The sequence below is a fragment of the Delphinapterus leucas genome, chromosome 15 (assembly GCF_059928025.1).
Source record: "Delphinapterus leucas isolate spDelLeu-1000000601 "Yukka" chromosome 15, BTC_Dleu_Yukka2, whole genome shotgun sequence".
In the NCBI taxonomy this organism is placed as follows: domain Eukaryota; kingdom Metazoa; phylum Chordata; class Mammalia; order Artiodactyla; family Monodontidae; genus Delphinapterus; species Delphinapterus leucas.
In genome coordinates this window covers 20,092,651-20,119,711 of record NC_143143.1, presented here as the reverse complement: position 1 = coordinate 20,119,711, position 27,061 = coordinate 20,092,651, and the positions used below count along the sequence as shown (strand labels likewise).

The following is a 27,061-nucleotide window of genomic DNA, read 5'->3' as shown; positions in this document are numbered from 1 at the left end:
AAGCTTTGAAGTTTCATTAGATCCCATTCCCACCCCATCCCACCCCTCTAGGTCATCGCAAAGCATGGAGCCGATCTCCCTGTGCTATGCTGTTGCTTCCCACCAGTCAACTATTTTACATTTGGTAGTGTATATATGTTGATGCTACTCTCACTTTGCCCTCCCACTGCATGTCCTCAAGTCCATTCTCTATGTCTACCTCTTTATTCCTGACCTGCAACTAGTTTCATAAGTACCTTTTTTTTTTTTAGATTCCATATATATGCATTAGCATACGGTATTTGTTTTTCTCTTTCTGACTTACTTCACTCTGTGTAACAGACTCTAGGTCCATCCACCTCACTACAAATTTACTCTGTATGACAGACTCTAGGTCCATCCGCCTCACTCTAAATAACTCAATTTCGTTTCTCTTTATGGCTGAGTAATATTCCAGTGTATATATGTGCCACATCTTCTTTATCCATTCATATGTTGATGGGCGCTTAGGTTGCTTCCATGTCCTGGCTATTGTAAATAGTGTTGCAATGAACATTGTGTTATATGTCTCTTTTTGAATTATGGTTTTCTCAGGGTATATGCCCGGTAGTGGGATTGCTGGGTCATATGGTAGTTCTATTTTTAGTTTTTTAAGGAATCTCCGTACTGTTTTCCACAGTGTTCTGAAGTTTAATTAAATCCCATTGGTTTATTTTTGTTTTTATTTCCGTTACTCTAGGAGGTGGGTCAAAAAAGATCTTGCTGTGATTTATGTCATAGAGTGTTTTTCCTATGTTTTTCGCTAAGAGTTTTATAGTGTCTGGTCTTACATTTAAGTCTTTAGTCCATTTGGAGTTTATATCTGTGTATGGTGTTAGGGAGTGTTCTAATTTCATTCTTTTACATATAGCTGTCCAGTTTTCCCAGCATCACTTATTGAGGAGGCTGTCTTTTCTCCATTGTATGTTCTTGCCTCCTTTGTTGTAAATTAGGTGCCCATGTGTGGGTTTATCTCTGGGCATTCTATCCTGTACCATTGATCTATATTTCTATTTTTGTGCCAGTACCATACTGTCTTTATTTATTACTGTAGCTTTGTGGTATAGTTTGAAGTCAAGGAGCCTGATTCCTCCAACTCCGTTTCTCTTTCTCAAGATTGCTTTGGCTATTCAGGGTCTTTTGTGTTTCCATACGAATTGTAAAATTTTTTGTTCTAATTCTGTGAAGAATGCCATTGTTAGTTTGATAGGGATTGCATTGAATCTGTAGATTGCTTTGGGTAATATAGTCATTTACACAATATTGATTCTTCCAATCCAGGAACGTGGTATATCTCTCCACCTGTTTATGTCATCTTTGATTTCTTTCATCAGTGTTTTATAGTTACCTGAGTACAAGCCTTTTGCCTCCTTAGGCAGGTTTATTCCTAGGTATTTTATTATTTTTGTTGCAATGGTAAATGTATTTCCTTAATTTCTCTTTCTGATTTTTCATTGTTGGTGTATAGGAATGCAAGAGATTTCTGTACATTAATTTTGTATCCTGCAACTTTACCAAATTCATTGATTACCTCTAGTAGTTTTCTGGTGGCATCTTTAGGATTTTCTATGTATAGTCTCATGTCATCAGCAAACAGTGACAGTTTTACCTCTCCTTTTCCAATGTGTATTCCTTTTATTTCTTTTTCTTCTCTGATTGCTGTGGCTAGGACTTCCAAAACTATGTTGAATAAGAGTGGCAAGAGTGGACATCCTTGTCTTGTTTCTGATCTTAGTGGAAATGCTTTCAGTTTTTCACCATTGAGTATGATGCTAGCTGTGGGTTTGTCTTATATGGCCTTTATTATGTTGAGGTAGGTTCTCTCTATGCCCAATTTCTGGAGAGTTTTTATCATAAATGGGTGTTGAATTTTGTCAGAAGCCTTTTCTGCATCAATTGAGATGATCATATGGTTTTTATTCCTTAATTTGTTAACATGGTGTATCACATTGATTGATTTGCATATATTGAAGAATCCTTACATCCCTGGGATAAATCCCACTTGATCATGGTGTCTGATCCTTTTAATGTGCTGTTGGATTCTGTTTGCTAGTATTTTGTTCAGGATTTTTGCATCTATGCTCATCAGTGATATTGGTCTATAATTTTCTTTTTTTGTAGTATCTTTGTCTGGTTTTGGTATCAGGGTGATGGTGGCTTCGTAGAATGAATTTGGGAGTGTTTCTCCCTCTGCAATTTTTTGGAAGAGTTGAGAATGATTGGTGTTAGCTCTTCTCTAAATGTTTGATAGAATTTGCCTGTGAAGACATCTGGTCCTGGACTTTTGTTTGTTGGAAGATTTTAAATTACGGTTTCAATTTCATTACTTTTGATATGTCTGTTTATATTTTCTAATTCTTCCTGGTTCAGTCTTGGAAAATTGTACCTTTCCAAGAATTTGTCCATTTCTTTGTGGCTGTGCATTTTATTGACATATAGTTGTTTGTAGTAGTTTCTTATAATCCTTTGTATTTCTGCAGTGTCAGTTGTGATTTCTCCTTTTTAATTTCTAATTTTATTGATTTGCGTCCTCTCTCTTTTTTTTCTTGATGAGTCTGGCTAAGGGTTTATCAATTTGGTTTATCTTCTCAAAGAACCAGCTTTTAGTTTTATTGATCTTTGCTATTGTTTTCTTTGTTTCTATTTCATTTATATATGCTCTGATCTTTATGATTTCTTTCCTTATACTGACTTTGGGTTTTCTTTGTTCTTCCTTCTCTAATTATTTTAAGTGTAGGGTTAGATTCTTTATTTGAGGGTTTTCTTGTTTATTGAGGTAAGATTGAATTGCTATAAACTTGCCTCTTAGAACTGCTTTCACTGCATCCCATAGGTTTTGGGTTGTCATGTTTTCATTGTCATTTGTTTCTATGTTTTGTTTTTTTTTTTTGCGGTACGTGGGCCTCTCCCTGCTGTGGCCTTTCCCGCTGAGGAGCACAGACTCTGGACGCGCAGGCTCAGCGGCCATGGCTCACGGGCCTAGCCGCTCCGCAACATGTGGGATCTTCCTGGAACGGGGCATGAACCTGTGTCCCCTGCATCGGCAGGCGGACTCTCAACCACTGCGCCATCAGGGAAGCCCTCTATGTATTTTTTTATTTCTTTGATTTCTTCAGTGATTTCTTGCTTATTTAGTAGTGCACTATTTAGCCTCCATGTATTTGTGTTTTTAACAGTTCTTTTGCTGTAATTGATTTCCAATCTCATAATGCTGTGGTCAGAAAAGATGCTTGATACAATTTCAATTTTCTTAAATTTTCAAAGGCTTGATTTGTGACCCATGATGTGATCTATCCTGGAGACTGTTCAGTGTGCACTTGAGAAGAAAGTGTATTCTGCCACTTTTGGGTGGAATGTTCTATAAATATGAATTAGATCTATCTGGTCCATTGTGTCATTTAAAGGTTATGTTTTGTTATTTATTTTGTTTGGATGATCTGTCCATTGGTGTCAGTGGGGTGTTGAAGTCCCCTACTATTATTGTGTTACTGTTGATTTCTCCTTTCATGGCTGTTATCATTTGCCTTATGTATTGAGGTGCTCCTATGTTGGGGTGCATAAACATTTATAATTGTTATATTCTTCTTGGATTGATCCTTTGATCAATCAATCAATGTAGTGTCCCTCCTTATCTCTTGTAACATTCTTTATTTTAAAGTCTATTTTATCTGATGTGAGTATTGCTACTTCAGCTTTCTTTTGATTTCCATTTGCATGGAATATCTTTTTCCATACCTTCACTTTCAGTCTGTATGTGTCCCTAGGTCTGAAGTGGGTCTCTTGTAGACAGCATATATATGGGTCTTGTTTTTGTATCCATTCAGCCAGTCTGTGTCTTTTGGTTGGGGCATTTAATCCATTTACATTCAAGGTTATTATCGATATGTATGTTCCTATTACCATTTTCTTAATTGTTTTGAGTTTGTTTTTGTGGGTCTTTTTCTTCTATTGTGTTTCCTGCTTAGAGAAGTTTCTTTTGCATTTGTTGTAAAGCTGGTTTGGTGGTGCTGAATTCTCTTAGATTTTGCTTGTCTGAAAAGCTTTTGACTTCTCCATCAAATCTGAATGAGATCCTTGCTGGGTAGAGTAATCTTGGTTGTAGGTTGTTCTCTTTCATGACTTTAAGTATATCCTGCCACTCCCTTCTGGCCTGCAGAGTTTCTGCTGAAAAATCAGCTGATAACCTTATGGGGATTCCTTTGTATGTTATTTTTTGCTTTTCCCTTGCTGCTTTTAGTATTTTTTCTTTGTATTTAATTTTGGTTACTTTACTATGTTTCTTGGTGTGTTTTCCCTAAGGTTTATCCTGTATGGGACTCTCTGTGCTTCCTGGACTTGGGTGACTATTTCCTTTTCCATGTTAGGGAAGTTTTCAACTATAATCTCTTGAAATATTTTCTCAGAACCGTTCTTTTTCTCTTCTTCTTCTGGGACCCTTATAATTTGAATGTTGCTGCATTTAGTGTTGTCCCAGAGGTCTCTGAGATTGTCTTCAATTCTTTTCATTCTTTTTTCTTTATTTCTGCTCCTCGGCAGTTATTCCACCATTTTGTCTTCCAGCTCACTTATTCATTCTTCTGCCTCAGTTATTCTGTTATTGATTCCTTCTAGTGTATTTTTATTTTTCATTTCAGTTATTGTGTTGTTCATCTCTGTTTGTTCTTTAGTTCTTCTAGATCTTTGTTAAGGATTTCTTGTATTTTCTCAATCCATGCCTCCATTCTATTTCCGAGATTCTGGATTATCTTTACTATCATTACTCTGAATTCTTTTTCAGGTAGATCGCCTATTTCCTCTTCATTTATTTGGCTTTGTAGGTTTTTACCTTGCTCCTTCATCTGTGACATATTTTTTTGCTGTCTCTCTCTCTCTTTCTCTCTCTTTTTTTTTAATGAATGGGATTGTGTTCCTGTCTTACTGGTTGTTTGGCCTGAGGCTTCCAACACTGGAGTTTGTAGGCTGTTGGGTAGAGCTGGGTCTTGGTGCTGAGATGAGGAACTCTGTGATATCTCACTCTGATGAATATTCCCTAGGGTCTGAGGTTCTCTGTTAGTCCAGTGGTTCAGACTCGGAGCTCCCACTGCAGGAGCTTCAGCCTGACCCTGGGCTCATGAACCAAGATCCCACAAGCTGCATGGGGTGGCAAAAAAAAAAAGAACAATAAGAAAGTAAAAAGTAAAATTAGACTAGGAAACTAACATATGTTAGAAAGAATAGAAAAATAAAAATATAGATGAATCAACCAACTGAAAGGTATGTCATTATCACAATATCAAAAAAGAGGAGGAGGGAAAAGAAAAAAAAAAAGGAGGGGGAAAGGCCTTGGCTGTGGAGAGTGGGACCTAAGCAAGGGCGAGGTTTGGGTGGTGGGTGGGGCCTATGCTCAGGACCCACAGGGCAGGAAAAGGCCCTGGGGACTGTGGGGGGTGGGGCTTGGGCTCAAGGAACAGAAGGGGCCCAGGCGTGCCCCCCACCCCTGGTCTCAGGGGGCGGGGGACCTCACCTGGCAGCCCAGCAGGCTTCCTGAGCTCTAGTGGCGGGGCAAATGCCCTCCTCTCCTCTCCCGCTCCTCTGGTCTCAGAGGGCCCCTCCCGCCTGCCTCTCCTGATCTCCCTGGCCTCCCTCTTATGCCCCCAAGGACCCACGTGGCCTGGAGGGGGCTTTGGAGGGCAGGGGATCAGCGTGGGACCTCAGCAGGCTCCTCAAGCCCGAGTGGGCAGGGCAGTCGCCCTCTGCTCCTCCTGGAGAGTCCCTCCCACCTGCCTCTCCTGATCTCCCCAGCCTCAGGGGCGCCTATCCTCTCTGGCCTCCACTTCTCCTCCCCACCTCAGTCCCCCTACATCCTACCGGTTCACTGTGGGGTTCCTCCCATCTCCTTGAGTGTCAGAGTCCCCCACCAGCGGCCGGCAGGAACCCTAGTTGTGGGGAGAAGCCAACTCCTCGTCTTCCCACAATGCCATCTTGACTCTCCCTCCTGCACTATTGTTTCTGACTGCTCCTCCCTTGTCTCTGCATCCCCTCTCTACCGTGATTAGCAACCGTTTGAACCTGCCCTTTGGAACTCAGGGAAGGTCATGGAGGCTGAACAGAACGGCTCCCGTGCCCAGGAGCCCCACAGGGTCCTGCTTGTTTCAATAGTATGTAGTCAGAAATGCTCGAATCCTTCTCCCTGAGATTCCTCACTAAGATTTATCCGTGGAGGAAAGTGCAAAGCCAGCAAAGAGCAACTTTATTGTTAGTTGGGGTTTTGCTTCAAATCTCGAAGTAGAGCTCATGAGGCCCTTGGGGACTCCTTTCTTCTATATTAGGTAGGCCTAAGGACATTTAAAACATACTCAAAACTAATTCTTGTCTCCTATAGGTTAACATAGGAAATACAATAATAGGAGATACAAAACCAAGAGGAGAGAGAGAACTTGTCCTAGGGCTTGGAGTGGAGCTGGTCCAGACCATTCATGCCCAACCCTCTTAGGGTGAGGCCACGGTCACCCAGCAGCCTCCTGGGAGAGGGAGAGAAAGAGAAAGATGGTGGTGCAGCTTTTAAAGCCTGTGAAGGCTCCACCCACCAAGGCTGGGCCAATCAGTGTCTTGGACTCTGACCAACCAGATAGGTTCTCCTCCTTTGAGGCTGAGTAGGGGAGTGAGAGAAGCCTTGAGCTCCCCCTTCAGGCCAATACCAGTGGTGAACAGGTGTTTCTTTTTAGGCAGATTTGAGACACTCATTTCTCAACTTTAAGGTGAATTCTCAAAGGCCAGGGAAGTGTTTTATGGCACAGAGCACTGGGACTATTTCCAGGAACCAGATGTATTTCTGCATCTCATTGCCTAAGAAAGGAAACATGGCTGGTTAAGCCCAACGGGGAGCCTTTAGTTTCCTTTTTTGATTTCCAAAAAATTGTTACTAGGGTAGCACCTCAATGCTCGAGCAGGACAAGGGGGTCCTGGGGTCCTTCTGCATCCTGGGAGCCCTGCAGGGTCCCACAGCCAGAGCAGAGCTGACTCAGCCTCTAAAACTTGGCAGTTCAGAGCTGTGCAAGGGCCAACACTTCATCTGCCTGACCGCAGAGGCTTGGAATGTCATGAAAGAAACCTTGTAGCTCATTAAGAAGATGCAGGCCAGCAAGAGCCTTCAGGGATGGACAGGATTTTAGGCAGGCTTACTGAGACAGAGTTTTCATGCAGCAAAATTCACTTTCTTTACATATAGTAAAATTCACCGCACTTGATATATAGCACATTCCACTCACCCCATAAAAGTTCCCACATGCTGTCCCTTTGTTGTCAATCCCCTTTCCACCCCCAGTCCTTCTTAACCACTGATCTGTTTTCTGTCCCCATAGTTTTGCTTTTTCTAGGATGTCATTTAAGTGGAATCATATAGCGTGTAGCCTTTGATTTAAACAGAATCCAACAGCATGTGTTTGACAGCTTTATCTTACCCAAATTCTTCTGAGATTCATGAATGTTACCTGTATCAGTAGTTCATTCCTTCTTACTGCTGAGAAGTATTCCATTGTGTGGACGTACCACACTTCGTTTATCCGTTCACACGTTGAATGTTGAATACTTGGTTGGTTCCAGACTTTGGCTATTATAAGTAAAGTAGCTGTAAACTTTCAGGTTTTTCTGTGGATAGATGTATTCCTTTCACACCTAGGAGTGGGACTACTGGGTCATATATTATAAGGGTATGTTTATAAGAAACTGCCACACAGTTTTCCAAAGAGGTGCTACCACTTTGCATTCTCTCCCCAGCATTGTAGGAGAGTTCCAATAGTGTTCTCTCCACATCAGCACTTGGTATTGTCAGTATCAATTTTCTAAAATTTTAGCCATTCTGGAAGATATAAGGATTATTTTTAAATTTTGTAAATAACAGTTTCCTAAGGAGAAATGCTCATCATTTTAATAGCACATAAAATAATTTCTACTTATTCTGTCAATTTATTTGCTCACTTGTTCATTTCCTGTCTCTATTAGAATGTTTTTAAAAGGCACCTGCATCAATAAATAAATGTGAATGGATGAATGAATGAATGAGTGAATGAATTAGGAGACGGGTAGCATATAGCAAAGGCTGGAACATCAGATCAGCCCTGGGTTGGAACCTAGGGCCCATGATTTTAACTTTTCTCTTTCACAGAGAAGGCAGCTTTCAGGCTGGGATGGGAAAGAGAAGAAGGAACTTTTTGGTTAGAGTAGCTCTTGAAGGAGAAAGACATCATGCAGAGCCAGAGAGTCATGAAGGGCATGGCATATTTGGGAGTATAAGCAAGTCCTGTGTACTGAAAACATAGTGTGTGTTTGGGGTCATAGTTGGGATCACATGGGGGATCTAGTAATAATAATGCAAAAGCTTATACTCCTTACTGTGTGCCAGGCTGTTCTAAGATCTCTACATAGGTTAATTCATTTATTCTTCCCAATGGTCGTATAGCTTATATCATTCTCTCCATCATACAGACAAGGAAAATGAAGCACAAAGAAATTAAATAACTTGCCCCAAATTATGCATCAAAGAAGAGCCCAGGCAGTTTGGACCTTTAACTACTGCACTACATTGCCAGGTTAGGAAGGGCATGTTAGTTAGTTAAGGAATGGTGTAAGCTGCTGTAACAAATAGCCCCCAAATATAGTGACTTGAACAAGACAGAAGGTAGGTTTTCTCTCAGATGTCTGTCCAAAAGTACTAAGTCCAGGGCTGGTGGGTGCAAGTTTGGGTCCAAGGTGATCACTTCCACTTCTCACCATCTTCCAGACAATGGGAAGGGAAAAAAGGGCCCTGGAGGCTGTACACCTTCCTTTTAAAGGAATGACTGAAACACGTACATCCCATTGGCCAGAACTCAATCACATGGACAAACCAAGCTGCAAGGGAGAATGGGAGATGTGGTCTATAGTTGGGCAGCCACGGCCTCTGCTAAGACTCAAGGGTTCTGTTATTGAAAGGAAGAATGGGTATTGGTGGAAAACCGGCAGTCTCTGCCACAACCTGTAGACTATTCATTGGACTTTGAACTCTGTCCCGTAGATGATGAGGTCCTATTGGGGAGGTTTCATGCCCAGACTTGGGTTTTAGATCATCCAGAAGTTGCTTGGCTGATAAAGGAGAGAGAAGTAGGAGCAAGGCGACCTGTTTACCTGATCTGTCTGGTGTTTTGTTTGCCATCTGGGGAGTCCTTGCTGCAGATAGGAGTCAGTAGGTTGGGTTCCCAGATGGAGGACTTGCAGGCACAGTGAGTGTGCTGGGGCAGGATGGGAGCCACCAGCTGTCTTAGGCATTCATTCATTCAGTGGTTACTTATCAAGCACCATGTTTGGGCACAGAGCTCCAGTGATGGTCCCAACAAGTATGATGAATGCTGGGGGCCAAGTTCAGTTCTCTAGGAGTTCTTCAGTGATGCACAGTGCAGTGTGAAACCGGGGCATGCCACACTGATGCCAACCTCTTTTGTTTGTTTCTTTTGACCTTAGGACCCCCGGAGCAAACACAAGTTCAAGATCCACACGTACTCCAGCCCCACGTTTTGTGACCACTGTGGGTCGCTGCTGTATGGACTCATCCACCAGGGGATGAAATGTGACAGTAAGTACATTTGCTCTCTGGCAGCCTCTGCTGACTGGGCTGCTTCCTCATGGTCTACAAAACATTCTCCCAAGTCCTGGGTGGGCTGGGTACCACTTGTTTGTTGCTGAGTAACAATAACCATTTATATAGCTCATGATTCTGCAAGGCTGTCCTTTAGGTCTGGGCTGGGCTTACTCACACCTATGTGGTGGGTTAGCAGGTTGGTGAGGGGCTGTCTGGGCCTGGAGGGCCTCACCCACCTGTCCGCAAGGATGGCTGGCTGTCACCTGGGTGATGGGAATGACGGGGGTTGGGGGACCACATGTCTTTCGTCCTTCCGTCCTGAGCAGGCTATCCTGGGCTTGCTCACACGGAGGTGCCAAGTGCTTTAAGAGGGCAAGTCCCACTGATCAAAGCGAGTCACATGGCAAGGTTCACAGTCTGTGTGGGAGGGGACAGTCCACAGGTGTGGACACAGGGAGGCGTGGTCAAATCGGGGCCATTCCTGCAGCCACGCACACAGCTGTTGCCAGCACCAATATGCGGGGCTGATGCCTTTCTCTGCAGAGAGAAAATCTGCCTCCCTTTAGCACCTACAGTTTATGCTAGAAGGCGGGCAGGCGTGTGATTCTCTGACCAGGCTGGGGTGGGAAGAGGCAGGAGGGGGCAAGACTTCTCTTTATTAAGTGAAGGACTGAATGGCCCGAGGGGTGGGGGAGCCAGCAGGCTTTGAGAGCTGCAACTGCAAAGGGGACGGGGTGGAGATAGGGGGCTCAGTGCTGGTGGCTCCCAGAGGCCTGTTGACCCCAGCATGTTGAGCAGTCATGAGGCCAGACTGTCCCTGTCACAGGGGTCCTGAGGCCCAGAGGACACAGAGAGAAACTCTCAGGGGCAGAGAGTGACAGAGAGGAGTATGGGTGTGGATGGGGAGGAAGGGGGCAAGAGACAGAGAGAAACACACAATCACAGACAGGGACGGATTCAGGGGGCAGATGAAACGTGCGCCCAGGTGTAGGGAGCGATGGGTGAGGCTACAAAGAGGCCCAGCTAGAGAGAGACTCAAGCAGGAGGGACAGGCAGACGAACCAACAGACACAATGATTGGAAGTGACACAGAGAGAGATGCCCTCAGTCAGGCTCCTGCAGAGATACCGAGATGGAGAGAGAGCAGAGACAGGCAGAAACACACACATGGAGAGACACAGAAAGAGATGGAGACAAAGAGGTGTGACACAGGCCCAGAGCATGAAACAGACCTATTCACAGATGCAGCCGAGGCAGCGAGAGACACATGCTGAAGCAGAGGAGCAGAGACCCAGGAAAGAGACGTACACCGATATGGGTACCGAGAGGCAGACAGAAACAAACAGGGCAAGAGCCACAGAGACACGCGTGGTGAATGGGGGCTCCCAGGCAGACACATAACAGAGGCGGGGAGAGAGCGGTGCAGCTGCCTTCTGCTTGTGGGACACTGATTCCTCTTAGCGCACGTGGGGCCCCAGGTGGGCCTCAAGGACAGAGAGGGGTGGGTGGGAGGCAGCTCGGGCTGACGCAGAGCCCTGAACGTGGGCACTCAGGTTCCAGGGGGCTCTCCCTTCCTCCCCACCATCCTTCTCTCCCCACGATTCATTTCCTGCCTCCTGGAGCTTGGGCGGGCTGAGAAGGGGTGTCCTCAGCACCCCCTGCCCCTGGGGATGCCGTGCCCCCAGTTCCCCGGGGAATCTCCTGAAATGCAGGCCCCATGGGGTGATCTAGCCTCTCCTCCTGGCTTCTCAAACTGGAACGAGGGTCCCCTAGAGAACACTGGACTCCAGGCACACCTCCCTGGAGCAGCCGTGGGACTTAGGGGAAACCAACCACCCACTGAAAGAAGCACAGATGTACTACAGGAGTGTGGGAAGGGAGCCTGTATTTATCGTATCACACAAGAGACATGAAGGTCCGATTCAGTTCGCAGACCTATTCCATTCGTCTTACCCTGCGTCTAATTCTTTTTCTTGCAGTTAGTTTTGGTGGATACTGTGCGGGCTTTGCTCAGGTCCCAAGATGATGCCCCTCCCAGGGGATGGTTCCTGGCAGGTGCAGGGGTGCAGAGGCCTGGTCCTCTTGTATCAGTTTGGGACAACTCTGAAGGGTCACTGGAGGTCCAGAGCTCCCTTTACTGTCAGCCTCAGTGCATCCTCGTGGGCGAGCTCCTCCCTCCCAGGAGCCCTTGCGGTAAACCTGCTGGCTCACAACTCCCATTCCCAGACTCTTTCCACGGAAACCCACCTATGGGCCGTCAATATTTAAAAATCGGGAGATGTCACATACAAGTCAGGATTCCTGCTTAATCTTGAAAAATGGGGCGATCTCAGCAATTTGGGGCATGCACCCTGCATGGCTGCTCCTGAGTGCGGACACTGCGCTCCCTGGCCGGTCAGGTCCTGCCACACCCACAGCGTCTCTCACTGCGTTACCTGCTGCCCGTGCCACCGAGCTTGGTGCCTCTGGCTTCAGAGCCGTCGGGGGTGTGCGAGGTGCCTCAGCCTTTCGGGAGGACGGACATGTTCCTCCTCCTTTGTCCGTCAGGGCCTGGGGTGGGGGGCGGGAGGCGGGGGAGAGTTGGAGAAGCCCTTCTGATGAGACCCGGGCAGGGCGGGCACGGCCGGCTGGTCTCCGCCAGCTTCGGAGGGAAGGAGGGGAACAGGAGGGGTCCAGCCTGGACCAGCCTGAGCCGCGCACCCTCCCTCTGTCCCCGCAGCCTGCATGATGAACGTCCACAAGCGCTGCGTGATGAACGTCCCCAGCCTCTGTGGCACAGACCACACGGAGCGCCGCGGCCGCATCTACATCCAGGCCCACATCGAGAGGGAGGTCCTTATCGTTGTCGGTAGGTGGCGCTGGGCTCCCGCTCCGGTTCCGCTAGGTTCGGACCTGGCTGGACCGCTGAGTTAGGGGAGGGGAGGTTGGTGGAGGGATGGGCGGTGCAGGGGCGGGGCGAGAGGTGCGGTGACACACTGCCTTCCTCCCCTCTCCCCCCGCCGCCGGCCCCCATTACAGCCCATCCCCGCTGTAGGCATCCTTAGAGACTGCATCCCCGCAGGGTGAAGCTCTCGGCACCTCTGGTACGCTGGAGCTTAGAGCTGGGACACCAGCAGTACATTACTTTTCTCCAAGACCTCAAAGGAGCCAGTAGAGCAGACAAAATGCTGAACACCTTAATTTTATGGCACTGTACGTCCCTGGGGGCTTTCCATGTATTTGAAGTATTTCTTTCTTAAACCTGACGGCGGCCTCACTGGTCCCTGTTCTGTTATTCTCGCTATTTTTCGCACTTCTGAAATACTTCATAGTAATAAGAAAGAGGGATAATACAGCCTCTTATGAGAAGTGCAGCATGGTGTCTGTCCCTCCTAATGGAGCATTCACAAAATGCTTGGCTCTGACATGGGCAGCGCAAACAAAATGGAAATCTGTCTGTGCTGGATGGGTAACTGCTCAGCCATAAAGCTATGGTAAATGCGGCAATGAACTGGACCAGAATGGGACTAAAACTTTGTTTTTTTAAATTTATCTTATCTTATTATTATTATTTTATTTTTTATATATTTTTTGGCCACGCCGTGCGGCATGTGGAATCCTAGTTCCCTGACCAGGGACCAAACCCTCACCCCCTGCATTGGAAGCACGGAGTCTCAATCACTGGACCGCCAGGGAAGTCCCCAGAATGGGACTAGAACTTTGAAGGAATTCTCCCCCAGAGGCTTGTGTCAAACTTCTTAGAATTTACAATTTGTTAATTTAAACAAGGTTTTTTGACTTGATATCTTAGGAAATTGATCATAGAAGGGATTGATTTTGCAAAAATTGGTCTGAGGCCCTGGAATGGTTCAGCAGCTCTGAAGCACTGAGCCTACACCACATAAAAGTTGAAAGATAGCCCTGTAAAATATAATCCCTGTTTTAAACTGAGGTTCATGACACCCAGTGGGCTCTTATGGAACGTGTATTCCGTTGAATTGTTTTTTCCTCTGAAAGGAAGGCAATGGCTGACATGACTTCTTCCCAGTGAAATGCTTGAGGGTCCCCCAAGGAGGAAAAGCCTCACGAAAAGCTGGTTTCCCCACTGTGTAAGCTTCCTGGGCTGGAGGGGCAAAAATGAGACCCTGCTGCTCTCTACTGTTATTCTCTAGGAACTACACTGGCTCAGATGTTACTAGGGCCAGCCAACCTTCAAGGAACCCATTGAATGCACAGCGCTCAAAACCAAACCACAGCATAATGCTCTCAAGGTCCATCCATTGTTCCCACCACAAAAAAGAAATAATTATTTGAGGTGAGAGAGGTGTTAGCTAATGCCAGGGATGTAATCATATTGTAATATACAAATGTATCAAATCAACACATCCGTACACCTTAAAGTTACACAGTGTTATATGTCAATGATATTTCAATTAAATAGAAAAGACTTACATGTTATCTCTTTCAATGCTCAAAACAGCCTTGTGAAATATCTATTATACTTGTTTTATGAATGAAGATACTGAGGCTCAGAGAAGTTGTGCTTCTGAGAGCTCACACCATTTGTAATCGTCATCATCACCCAGTTAGCTACATCAAAAGTAGCTAACATTTGAGTTTTTAAGTGTGTTAATCGCTCTGCAAAGCACTTTTGGCAATATCGTGTTTAAAAATTTTCAGTAACTCTAGTGAGCTAAGTAGTAGTATCGTTCTATCAGAAAACAGGCTTAGAGAGTCACACACGACATCACCTAGGTCTGTTCACTCTTGTGATATACTAGGTTACTTTTTGGTTTAGTTCCCTGCACTAACTCTCCCCCCATACCTTATTTATTCCCTCTGTGGTTTAGCTGCATTACCTCCTATGTGTGTTTCTTGGGCACTTTGTTTCACGTGGTACAATACAACGTCTCTTCCAATTCGAGGTCAACGTCTTCCCCCTCAATCACAGATACACTGTCTTATATCTTGATCACAAGCTGATGGTTTTCAGGCAATCCCAGTGAGGGTGTGGTATATTTGTTTCCTAGAGCGACTGTAACAAAGTACCACAAACTGGGTGGCTTCAAACAATAGATATTTATTCAGTCACAGTTCTGGAGGCTGGAGGCTAGAAGTCTGAAATCAAAGTGCCGGCAAGGTTGGTTCCTTCAGGAGGGCTCTGAGGGAAAGTCAGTCTTTGGGGCTCTTTGGCCTGTAGCTGCATCCCTCCAATCTCTGCTTCCATCATCACGTGGCATTCTTCCCTGTGTGTCTCGGCGTCCAAATTTCCTCTTCTTCTAAGGACTCCAGGCGTTGGATTAGGGCCACCCTAATCTGGTGTGACCTCATCTTGACTTGGTTACATCTGCAAAGACCTTATCTCCAAACAAGGTCACATTCATCTGTATTGGGATTAGGACTTGAACACATGTTTTAGGGGATACAATTCAACCCATAGCAAGGGGAAGGAGGAATAGTTAGGACCCCCTTAAAGTTAAGGGCAGAATATCTGCATGTTCAGGGTTCTGCTAGCACTAGCTGAATAGCTACCAATATACTAAGAGCACTTTGTGGTTTTCCAAGTGCTTTGGTACTGGCTCATCCAATGGAGATAGTGGTGTTGCCAACATACAGAAGGGGAAACTAAGACTCGGTGAGGTTGGACAACTTGCCTGATGTCTCGTGCAGAGCAGGATGAGCCCCTGGGCCTCCTGTCTGCAGGTCACTGTGCCCTGCTATTGCCTCCTCACCGTTCCAGGCACGGTCAGTACCTGGTGTGGGATCGTTGATTGACCGATGATAGAAGAACCTGATGCTTTGACTGCAGTTCTCTAAACACAGAGCCGAGATGGAGATTTTTGTTCAAGTGATTTACTGGGGCTGCTCATAAGGTAAGGAGTGAGGATAGAGCAGGGAAAAGCTGAGTGAGAGTGTGGTCTCCATTGAAGACCAGCTATAGCTGGACCCCATGGAGTCCTGGACCACAGATTATAGCACAGGGTCAGTCCCTCCTCGAGGCAAGAGGGCTGTTCTGTTAGGGTCAGACACTGCTATGGGCTGAATTGTGTCCCCTTAAAATTCACACGTGGAAGCCCTAACCCAGTGAAATGGTGTTTGGGGATGGGGCCTTTGGGAGATAATTAGAGTTAGATGAAGGTGGGGTTCTTATTATGGGCTTGGCGGCTTTATGGCCACATGAGGGCACAGCAAGAAGGTGGCCACCTGCAAGCCAGGAAGAGGGCTCTCACCAGGAACCGAATTGGCCTGCACCTTGATATTGGACTTCCTGCCTCCAGAGCTGTGAGAAATAAACATCTGTTGTTTAAGTAACCCAGTCTGAGGTATTTTATTTCCGCAGCCTGGGCTGGCTAAGACGGTCAGTCTTTGCTCCAGGCTACTGGGATTGAAAGTGGGATGGTACCTCCCAGAATCCATGGCTTCTGTGAGACTGAGGGCAGCTATCTGGACATGGGGCAACTGTGAGCCATTAACAGCCAACACTCACGGTAGCCGGGAGCTGGGTGCCTTGGCCCGAGTGGAGGGGAGCTGGCAGGGTCTGGGTCTCCTGGGTATACTCTGATCTCCCAAGCATCCTTCTGGTTTCATTGTTGGGACTCCAGGCCCTCCTCCTTGACCTCAGCCAGACAGATCAGAGAGAAGAGAGCCCTTCCCAGCAGTGTGAGGCCAAATGTGACCTGTGGTGTTGAATCGCCCCACTTCATTCAGACCGTAGAGGCACGTCCAGTGTTGGTACTTGCCACTCAGCAGCCCAGGACTCCTGAATGCCACATGCTCTTTGAAATCCCACCATCTCCAGAGGCACCAGGCTACAGGTGCCTCTGAAAGATCTGAAGGTTTCCTCATCTCTGGCTCATGAAATCCTGGCTTTATATCTGCTGTCAGGGGTCTTGCAGGTCAAACTCAGACGGGAAATCCAATCAGTTCTCTTTCTTTAAAAAGCTCATCACTGGTTTCTCATTGCCCTTAGGACAGACTAACTGTGACGTGGTAATCTCATTATCTATTCTCTGCCTCCTTGCTTTTCTTTAATCCTTCATCCCCTCCAGGCTGCCACCCACCATAGGACATCTGCATACTCTCTTCCCTCCATCTGGAGTGTTTGCCCTTTTGTCTTCTTTCAGCAGTTTACTCTTCCTCTTCCTGTAGGTCTCAGCTCATTCTTACAATCAAGGAAGCTTCCCTGGACCTCCCTTTATTGCAGACATTCGTGGTGTCCTGAACTTGAACTTGTGTCAGTTGTGGTTTTATGTTGGGCTGATTAGTGTCTGCATCTCCCTCTGGGCTTTAAGCTCGGTGAGGGCAGGGCAGTGTCTGTCTTGACTCACCACTGTATCCCAGCACCTAGTGTGATGACATCACTAAATATTTGTGGAATCAGTGGATATATGTGTGAAGGAGATACCACTAGAGGATCCTGATGGATACCAGAACTCACAGATGATCCCCAAATCAGTGCCTTCCACAGTGAGGAGCTAAATTTCAGCAGATAATCCAATTCACACCATCATCCTTAAAGAAGGAGACCATGCAGAAAATCCGAAGGACCAGGTCCAAGGTCAACAGCAGGTATTACTGGGACTGGGACTCACCCTTTGGAGCCATAACTACCCTCATTCCCTGGATAATGTAGAAAAGACACAGAACAGTGGGACTTGTAGAATCATAGGAAATCATGTGGACATCATGATGCCCTGTGTTACCATGGATGGGAGGCAGTACAATCAGAAGCCCTGATCAAAGTTGTAAAATGCTCCTGGAGGTTATGAAGCCCATGTCCTTGTATATAAAATACCCCTTTTCAATTCAGTATCTCCCTATTAACATAGCAACTAATATCCCATTATTAACATTTCCATCTACATTGCAGCAGTCTGCAAATCCTTAACCATATCCATAGTTCTATCTCACAAAAATTGGGGCTGTTCTTAAAAATAGCAGAGGAGCAATGTTTTGGATGTTTCTCTTTGGGACACCCATTCGGTGTTCTTACAATGTATTATGTTGTACACAACCTTCTCAGACTGAAGCATCTCCCAGAAAGACTTAGGAACTCCCAATACTTTGTATTTAAATCCTTCCCAAGATCTGACATCCACACATCAAAAGCAGAAGAGCACCAGAGGAACATAAATCCTTGATGGGCTATTGGGAAAGGCTGAGGATTGCATCCACCTGTACACTAGGTTCCAAAAGAAGTTTTAAAAGCATTCTTAGGAGAAAGGAAACTGATGTTGAGGGCTCAAAGAAGCCCCTCTTGTTATGTAAAGAACTGTTTCAAGGTAGAAAAGGTTCTGCCCATCACGGAGACCCTAACAAGGGGGGAAGAGTTCAAGGAAACCAACGAGGGCCCTTCTACTTGGGTATCTTCCTTCCATAACCAATAGGGCAGGACAAGACCAGAAGAGCAGAGGGCAGGCCTGGGTATGGTGTACCTGAGGGATGAGGTGGGAGGTGGGGGTAGTTTGGTGTTTATGTGTTTACAGTGTGAGAAAGGTGGCACGTTATAGGTAGGAAGGTGAGATGGGCTCAGTAAGCACAGATGTTCATTCATTCATTCATTCGTTCAGGAAGGGCCTGACTACCAGGTTGTATCCATTGACAAATGAGATCTCATCTTTGCCCTCGGGGAGCTCACAGCTTAGTGGGAGAGATAGACATAGATAATTATATTGCAATGTGGCAGATGGTGTGATGGTACCATGGGAACCCTCAGAGGGGCACCTGAAGCTTCCTGAAGGAAGCCATGGCTGAGTTGAGTCTGTAAGATGTATAGGAGTTATCTGGGTGGAGCAAGCTTTGTGTCAGGGTAAATAAGAAAGTATCCGTTCTGTTTATTGAGTTCTTATTACACGCCAGGAGCTTTACACAGATCAACTCATTGATCTTCAGAACAATCCCCTGTCGTAGGTATTATTATCATCCCCATTTTACCTGTGAGGAAACTGAGGCACAGAGCTGGTTAACTAACTTTCCCAGAATTGCACAGTAAGTGGTGAGGCTCGTATGTAAACCCAGGCAGTTCAGCTCGATGGCCCTCAGTCTCACCATGATGCTGCATTCCAGGCAGAGGGAAAATGGTGCACAAAAGCCTGGAGGCTGGAAAAATGGCAGGGGTTGAGGGAGGCTGTTAGCTGTTGAGTGTAACTTCCCTTCCCTACGTTCTAGTTACAAGCTCCTGTAGAATCTGTTCACTCACTCTGCCAATCATTCACTTATTCATTCAACAATAGGGATTGAATTTCCATTGTTTGTCGGGCATGTTCTAGACCATTGGGTTACAACAGGGGGCAAGACAAATCTCTTTTCCTGGACAAACATCACAACCTAGGGTCTTGGCAATTCCCTAGGACTCTCGGAATTTTTTCTCATCTTTCTTCCTTTTGTTTGCCGTGGAGAATTTCCTTCTTGTCAGGTTACATCCACTGCCCTTCGAGTTTTTTTTCAGACACGCTCTGTCCATTTCCTCTTTAAAACCTCAGAGGTTTGGGAATTTGGGACACAGAGCCAGAGTGACCTGAAGACTATTTCTGCTTTTTGGCCTGTCACATCCTTCCCCGAGCTAGCTCTCTGATTTTTTTTTTTTTTTTTAACATCTTTACTGGGGTATAATTGCTTAGCTCTCTGATTTAAGGGGAATGGGAAGGAGGGAAGAAAAAGGAAATGTAATGAAGAAAAACCCAGACGGATTAATATCTCAAAATACTACCCAGCCATGCATCAGTTGCAGGGATATAAAATGACCACAAGCTATCCAGCAATCCCACTCCTGGGTGTATATCAGGACAAAACTATAATTCAAAAAGATAATCAGCAATACTTCAATTAAAAAAAAAAAAAGACAAGCTAGGCCACTAGTGTCCACTAGGGGGCAGGCTTTGCATTCAAAGCCATTCCTTCCCCCAAAATCTTTTTTAAATTTTTTTAATTGGAGTATAGTTGATTTACAATGTTTTGTTAGTTTCTGCTGTACAGCAAAGTGAATCAGTTATGCATATACATATATCTGCTTTTTTAGATTCTTTTCTCATGTAGGTCATTATGGAGTATTGAGTATTCTCGTGCTCTACAGTAGGTCCTTATTAGTTATCTATTTTATATATAAGAATCTCTTTCACGAGATGCCCAGATCTTGCAGAACAAAGTGAAACCACAACACCATCGCTGTCCATAATGGAAGGTATCACAGCAACAGTTATCCCCTTCTCCCCCCCGTTAAACAGGTGAGTCACGGGGGCCCAGAAAAAGGAATAACTTCTCAAGGCCACACATCCTAGAGTGGGGATAGGGCCCAGTTCTTGTGGATTTCCCCCTCCTTTATTATACTACTGGTTAGTATTTTTCCCCCAACATTTTATTATGAAAAATGTCCAGCATACAGCAAAGTGGAAAGAATTTTACAGTGAACAATCGTTTATCCGCCACCTAGATCCTGCCCTTAACATTTGCTTAATCACGTGTCCATCCATCTCGCTCTCCATCCATCAGTTTGTCTTATTTTGACACATTTCAAAGTAGATTGAAGACATCAATTCAGTTCCCCCTAAACACTTCAGCCTGCACACATCATCAACAAGAATTCAAAATGTATTTACAATTTCTTTAAACTTGTGAGGTAAAATTTACATACCATGAAATGCACACATCTTCAGTGTACAATGGCTAAGTTTTGACAGGTGTATTACCCTGTCTCCTATCACATTAACCCTCTTTTTTTTTTTTCCGTACGTGGGCCTCTCACTGTTGTGGCCTCTCCCGCTGCGGAGCACAGGCTCCAGACGCGCAGGCTCAGCGGCCATGGCTCACGGGCTCAGCCGCTCCGCGGCATGTGGGATCTTCCCGGACCGGGGCACGAACCCGTGTCCCCTGCATCGGCAGGTGGACTCTCAGCCACTGCGCCACCAGGAGAGCCCAACCCTCTTTTTCTGATGTCACCGCTGCCGTTGAGGATCTGGTGAAAGCTGTGAACACCATTCTCAGAGCAATCCCCATGTATGCCGACACGCATGCCCCGCACCCCCACAGACTCTGGGAATTAGGGCGCCAGGGAACCTAAGATCTTTTAGATTATATTACACTTGAGAGTTGTTAAATTTGGGGGGGTGTGAATTGTAATGTAGTAAAATAGATTTGTTCAAACCACTTCATTGTGTACTCACTGGAGAGCACATCTCCTTAAACTTAGCAAGGCACCCATGTTATTTTGCTTCTCTTTAGTGTTTTTGTGATGAAGTTGAGTTAAATCCTATCTCTACCTATGGAACTCTAGCCATCTTTCTCAATGCATTATAGATAGTTGTCTGCACACCGCTGAGGCCAGGGCAAGAGTCCCCTGTCACGGGAAGCCTTTTGACTTGGGAGGTGGTAGTTGGTGTGTGGACACTGAAGGAGGTGGAGTTGACTTGAGAAGATGGAGGGAGCTAAAGTCTTTCTACCCAGTTTTCCTTTTCTTGTTCCCTGAGTGTTTAAGTCTTGTGAGAACTGTCAAGCCCAGACCGCTGTCTGAGGCACCCAAACCTCGAGATGTGCTGGGTACGCGGTCATTGTTCCAAAATGCCTGCTGAATGGCACTGGTGGGGGCCCTGCCAGGACCTGCAGGGCTGTGACTTGTTACCGCCTTTGGGGGAAGTGGTCCGACAATATCTATTAAAAACTATATACATATACACACTTTGACTCTCAAATTTCCCTTTTGGGAATCTATCCTATTGAAATAAATCAGTAGCATCAAAGGAAATAACATCCGAAATAAGCATGTTTATTGATGTTTTCTTTGCAGTGGCAAAGAATTGGAATCAGCCTAATTGGGCTAATATCCATTTTATGAGGTATTATGCAGTTGTTGAAAACGTTGAATCAAATTGGGTGTGTGGGGCTTCTGTGTACCCTACGCAGGTACGTGGGGAGTTCCTTGCCTTTTGGGAGGTCTGAGGTCTTCTGCCAGCGTTCAGTAGGTGTTCTGTAGGAGTTGTTCCACGTGTGGATGTATTTATGATGTATTTGTGGGGAGGAAGGTGATCTCCACGTCTCACTCCTCTGCCGTCTTGAAGGTCTCTCTCCGTGTGCACTTTAAAATCCCGTACCCCTTGCTGGCGGACAATCTCAGTGAAACAGGATGCGCCTCGTCCACTAGATGGCAGGCTTTACCTGCTCTGCTTCTGCAGGGACGGCCACAGGCGGAGGCTGGGTGGTGTGTGCCTCCCAGCCCACCTTGGCCATGACATTTCGCCTGTCGTGAAGCTTTGGTCTTAGTATCTCAGGGGCCAGAATCCCCTTTTGTCGACCGCCTGAACCTCCCCACGTCCCCTGAAATAGTCCTCACGCAGCACGGAGCCCCTGGCTCATGGAAAATGACCAGAGCCCTTCTCTGCTGTGCCTTTGTCTCCTGCCGCAGGGGGAGAAGGCACACCTTGCTTTTCAGTCACTAGCTTCACCTGCTTTTCTCACTGACTTGAGGCAAGTCTGTACAGTGTAGTCCAATATACAGGCCAATATAGTCTGAGATCCCAGAGCTTGTGCAAGGGCTTTGGGGTCAGGCCTGGGTTCGAATCCTGCTTCCTCTACTTCTTCAGCAAACACTCGTCAGGTGCGTCCTGTGTGCCAGGCACCTTACCATCATGAACAAGACCGCGCCTGCTCTTGTGTCCTGTGTTCTTTCTTTCTTTCTTTTTTTTTTTAACATCTTTATTGGAGTATAATTGCTTTACAATGGTGGGTTAGTTTCTGCTTTATAACAAAGTGAATCAGCTATACGTATACATATATCATCGCCATATCTCCTCCCTCTTGCGTCTCCCTCCCTCCCTATCCCACCCCTCTAGGTGGTCACAAAGCACCGAGCTGATCTCCCTGTGCTATGTGGCTGCTTCCCACTAGCTATCTATTTCACGTTTGGTAGTGTCTATATGTCCATGCCACTCTCTCACTTCATCCCAGTTTACCCTTCCCCCTCCCCATGTCCTCAAGTCCATTCTCTAGTAGGTCTGTGTCTTTATTCTTGTCCTGCCCCTAGGTTCTTCATGACCTTTTTTTTTTTTTCTTAGATTCCATGTATATGTGTTAGCATACGGTATTTGTTTTTCTCTTTCCGACTTACTTCACTCTGTATGACAGACTCTAGGTCCATCCACCTCACTACAAATAACTCACTTCCGTTTCTTTTTATGGCTGAGTAATATTCCATTGTATATATGTGCCACATCTTCTTTATCCATTCATCTGTTGATGGACACTTAGGTTGCTTCCATGTCCTGACTATTGTAAATAGAGCTGCAATGAACATCTGTGTTCTTTCTGATGATGGGAGACGACCACTGAGCAAACAGAATCCTTTTTTATGTGATAAAGGTTATGAAGGAAATAAAATAAGGCCGAGGGCTAGCACTTCCCCAGTGTTCTCATGTAATCCTATCAATAGCCCTGTGGGAGAGTTACTAATATCACATCCATTTTACAGGTGACGACACTGAGGCACAGAGAGGGAGGTTTATGACTTTCTCCAGTGCCACAGCTCCGAAGGGGTGGAGCTGGGACGTGAACCCATGTCGGTCCCAGAGCACGAGGCTCTTGAACACCACCTCTGTCCCTCCTTGGGGGTGGGGGTAACACCAGCAGCATCTCCCTTTTCTGAAGCACTTCCTGTGTTCCGGCCGTGCCGCGGACGCACAAGCACCACTTCCGTTGTTAGAGTGATTCTCCCCAGGCCACCGAGGAGGAAGTGGGTACAGGGCCCGGCTGCCTTGCGCTGATGGAGACGTTGCTTCCCAGGGCTCCGTTTTCCCAGTACCCCCCACTCGCCCATTTTCCTCCTCCAGGAGCGTTCGAGCCAGTATTTGCTGGGCTGTGAGGCTGATATGATGCCAGCCCTTCAGGTCAGCCTGCCTGTTTGCAGAAAGGCTGGCTTCGTTGGCCACGACCTGCGCAAGAGGCTGGCTGAGTTCCTAGGTTGTGAGAGGTGGACCAATGGGGAAAGCCTTCTCTTCAGACCTCACTGTGGTAGGGCCAGGGGCTCTCCCTTCCTGCTTGGAAGGTAAGGAATACCTGGCTGGCTCAGGAGGACAAGGTGAAGGTGGTGAAAGTACCCACCTCAGAGCCATGTGGCTGTGGGAATCCCACAGGCTGTGCGTACAAGCGTTTAGACCACCACCTGGGACATGCTCGGGGCACCATACGTATTTGCCGCTAGTCTGGTCGGTGTGGTTTACCCAACCCTTTCCAAGTTCCCTGGCTGATTTTTGCTGGATTTGCCAAATTTGGAGTTTCCTGTTTAGTGAGCTTTTTATTTCCTCCCAAAGTGGCATGTTTTCAGGACATGGTTTCTTGGGTGAGAAGTCCAGCGTCTTGGAGACTGTAATGGGCAGGCAGAGAGAGGGGTCAGAGGCACCCCGGATAAATGTCAGCTGTTGTTTTCTGTCTTGTTACTACCCTCCTGGGTACCATATGTCCTGGAAAACTTACAACACTTAAGCTGTCTCTTTGATGAGGAAGTGAGGCATTTGGCTCCCCTGAAATGGCCCGAGAGGGGGTACCTGCCCAGCTGAGTTCAGAGGACCTGGTTGCTAAGCCTGCCACTTTAAGACACTGTTCCGCTTATATATGCAGCCAACATGTACTAAGCACTTACTGTGTGCCAGGTGCTTTAAGGGAAGCATCGCATGTCGTGCTCACCTCCAGCCTTTGAGGTTTCACCCCCATTGTTCAGGTGAAGACGCTGCAGCTTGGAGAGGTTAAGTAATTCATTTAAAGTTGCACAGTCATGGAAGTGGCAGATCTACGGTTCAAAGCCGGGCTGATTCCAGAGCCTGTGTGCCTAACCTCTACCCCATCCTGCCTCCCTGGGTGCTCAAGTTGGTGGAACTGAGGGCATTCAGAAGGTGAAAGGGAGAGGGATAGAATAGAGTTCATAGCAGTATCTTGAGAAAGCGTTTTCACTTAAAAATAAAAAGGTGTTCAGGTTACACAGGGAAACATCAGGATACAAGGTGGTTTGAGCTTCTGGGAGGAACAGGTCTTCATGGGAAAACCAGCTTCCCACCTGGATGGATGCTGGGCCTTGCAAGCCTCCCGTATCATTCAGAGAATCAAAGTCACCAAGCAGACAATGGAACAAGGGATTTACTGGAGGAATTTGACCTTACACAAGCTTGGAGAAGCTGGGGATGGGAACGGTGTGCTGGGAGATCAGAGGAGGAGCAGTGAGTGGTCCAAGCAGGCAGGGTGCAGTTGGTTGGGAATCCAGTAAGCCGCGCACGTCGGGCTACCAAAGGGGATATTAATTAACCTCGTGAAGCTTCTGCTAGTATCATCTCTTGGGTCACCCAGTACAGGTGTGCCGACAGCTTCTTACTCATTTGAAGACCGTTCTTGGGGGCCCCAGAATCCTTCAGTTCCCAGGTGAAGCTGCCCCAACTCCTTCAGCCATTTGCTATCTAATCCCTAAGCCACAAACCACAATTTCAAACACCACATGACAGAGCTGTGTGTCCCCTCACTAACATCAGCGGGTTCTAGAGAGAAGGGACTGTCTCTGGGTGTCCAGCCCTGGTGTGATTAGTGCAGGGGAATAGTGGCCTGGAGTGTAAGAGCTCCATAAAGGAGATGGCTGGAGGCATGGGCTCTGGATTGGCTGCTTTGCTTCTGAGAGATACACTTGCAGCTGATTTTATTATCTCTAGGAATTGGCTAGCCTTGGGAAGCGCGGTCTTTCTGGGGTCAGCAAGGCCCCAGATGTCAAAGCATCAGAAACACAGAAAGTAAAAAGCTGTAATTAATACATTTAAAACTTTTTATTTAATGGTATTATCAAACTCGTTTAGGTACAGAGTTTATAAAAACCCCGTGTGCATTGAAGAGCCTGTGATGGAAAGCAGCGTCCCCTCCCCACCCCCAGTTCCTCTCTTCAGAGTGGTGCTTCTGAGACCAGAATCACCCACAGAGTGTCCTACCCCAGGGATTCTGCTTCAGCAGATCTGGGGTACACCTGAGAATTTGAATTTCTAGCAAGTTCCCAGGAGATGCCGATGTATCATCCCTCCAAGGGACCATGCTCTGAGCACTACTGCCTTGGAGGACACCATTTGAAATTCTTTCTTCTTGTACTTGAGCTCTATGTTTTTTTTGTTTGTTTGTTTGTTTTTTGCGGTACGCGGGCCTCTCACTGCTGTGGCCTCTCCCGTTGCGGAGCACAGGCTCCGGATGCGCAGGCTCAGTGGCCATGGCTCACGGGCCCAGCTGCTCCATGGCATGTGGGATCTTCCTGGACCAGGGCACGAACCCGTGTCCCCTGCATCAGCAGGCGGACTCTCAACCACTGCGCCCCCAGGGAAGCCTGAGCTCTATGTTTTAATGACATACTCTGTCACTATTTCACTTCACTGCTTCATGGCTCCAACTTCCTGAGCCGGACTTAGCTCGCTGACACCGTCCCTCTGGTGCCCTCCTCCACATACCTGCAGCACAGGTGTACTGCCACTTCTGGTTCTCTCACTCAGCAAAAGGGTCGTATTATTGAGCATCTTGTAGGTGTCAGGCACTGACTGCTCATTGAGATTTGCCTGAGAACAAGACAACCCAGCCCTCATGGAGCTTATATTCTAGTGCAAAGGCTCGACAGGCTTTCCCTGTTAAGGACCAGATAGACTTTGCAGCCATATGGTTGCTGTCACAGCTACTCAACATTGCCATTGCAGCATGAAGGTGACCACAGACCATATGTAAATGAATGGGCATGGCTGTGTTCTACTAAAACTTTCTTACAAAAACAGGTGATGGGTTGGATTTGGCCTGCAGGCTGCCGTTGGACCTCTGTTGTAGTGTGTGTGACAGACGATAAAGTAGGTAAAGAAGTAGAATATACAGTGTGTCAGATGGTAAGTGTTAAGGAGAAATATAAAACAGAAAAGGAGGATTGGGAGTATGGGCGAGGGGACAGGACTTGCAAATTTAGATAATGGTGGCAGGGAAAGTGTCACTGAGATGGGGACATTTGAGTAAAGAGTTTTGAAGATGAAGGAGGGAGTCATGCAGCTCCCTGGAGGAAGAGCATTCCAGGCAGAGGAACAGTCGGTGCAAAGGCCCTGTGGCATTAGCGTGCTCAACAAGTTTGAGGAAGCAGCAAGGAGGCTCCTGAGTCTGAGTGGAGTGAGCCAAGGTGGGGAGAGCAGGAGAGGAAGACAGAGGTAACGTGAAGGCGGCTGCTGAAGTCTTTGTAATTCCTTGGAAGGAATTTGAGCCACAATAATGGATTCCAGGAGTGTATTGTGGCTCTAGGAGTTTTAATTGTTCTTTGGTATTTGCGGAGATTGGTTCCAGGACCCCTGGTGGATGCCAAAGTCCACCGATGCTCAAATCCCTTAGAGTCGGCTCCCCTCCCCCACCCCTGTGTCTGGAAATACAGACAGCCAATTGTATATTTACAGCTCCATTTCTTGTTTCCTCAGTTATAAGTACCTCTTGACTTTCTGTTTTGTAAGA

General features: G+C 46.5%; 1 protein-coding gene across 3 annotated transcripts in view; it reads left to right on the top strand.

The window, feature by feature from the left end:
* The window catches only part of PRKCB (protein kinase C beta), a 312,172-nt gene that overhangs the window by 156,952 nt on the left and 128,159 nt on the right, over positions 1 to 27,061 (top strand). For all 3 annotated transcript variants that reach the window (XM_022588515.3, XM_022588514.3, XM_022588513.3), the window contains exons 4-5: positions 9,493 to 9,604; positions 12,330 to 12,458. In XM_022588515.3, the coding sequence (XP_022444223.1) occupies positions 9,493 to 9,604; positions 12,330 to 12,458 (241 nt within the window). The remainder of the gene's footprint in view (positions 1 to 9,492; positions 9,605 to 12,329; positions 12,459 to 27,061) is intronic.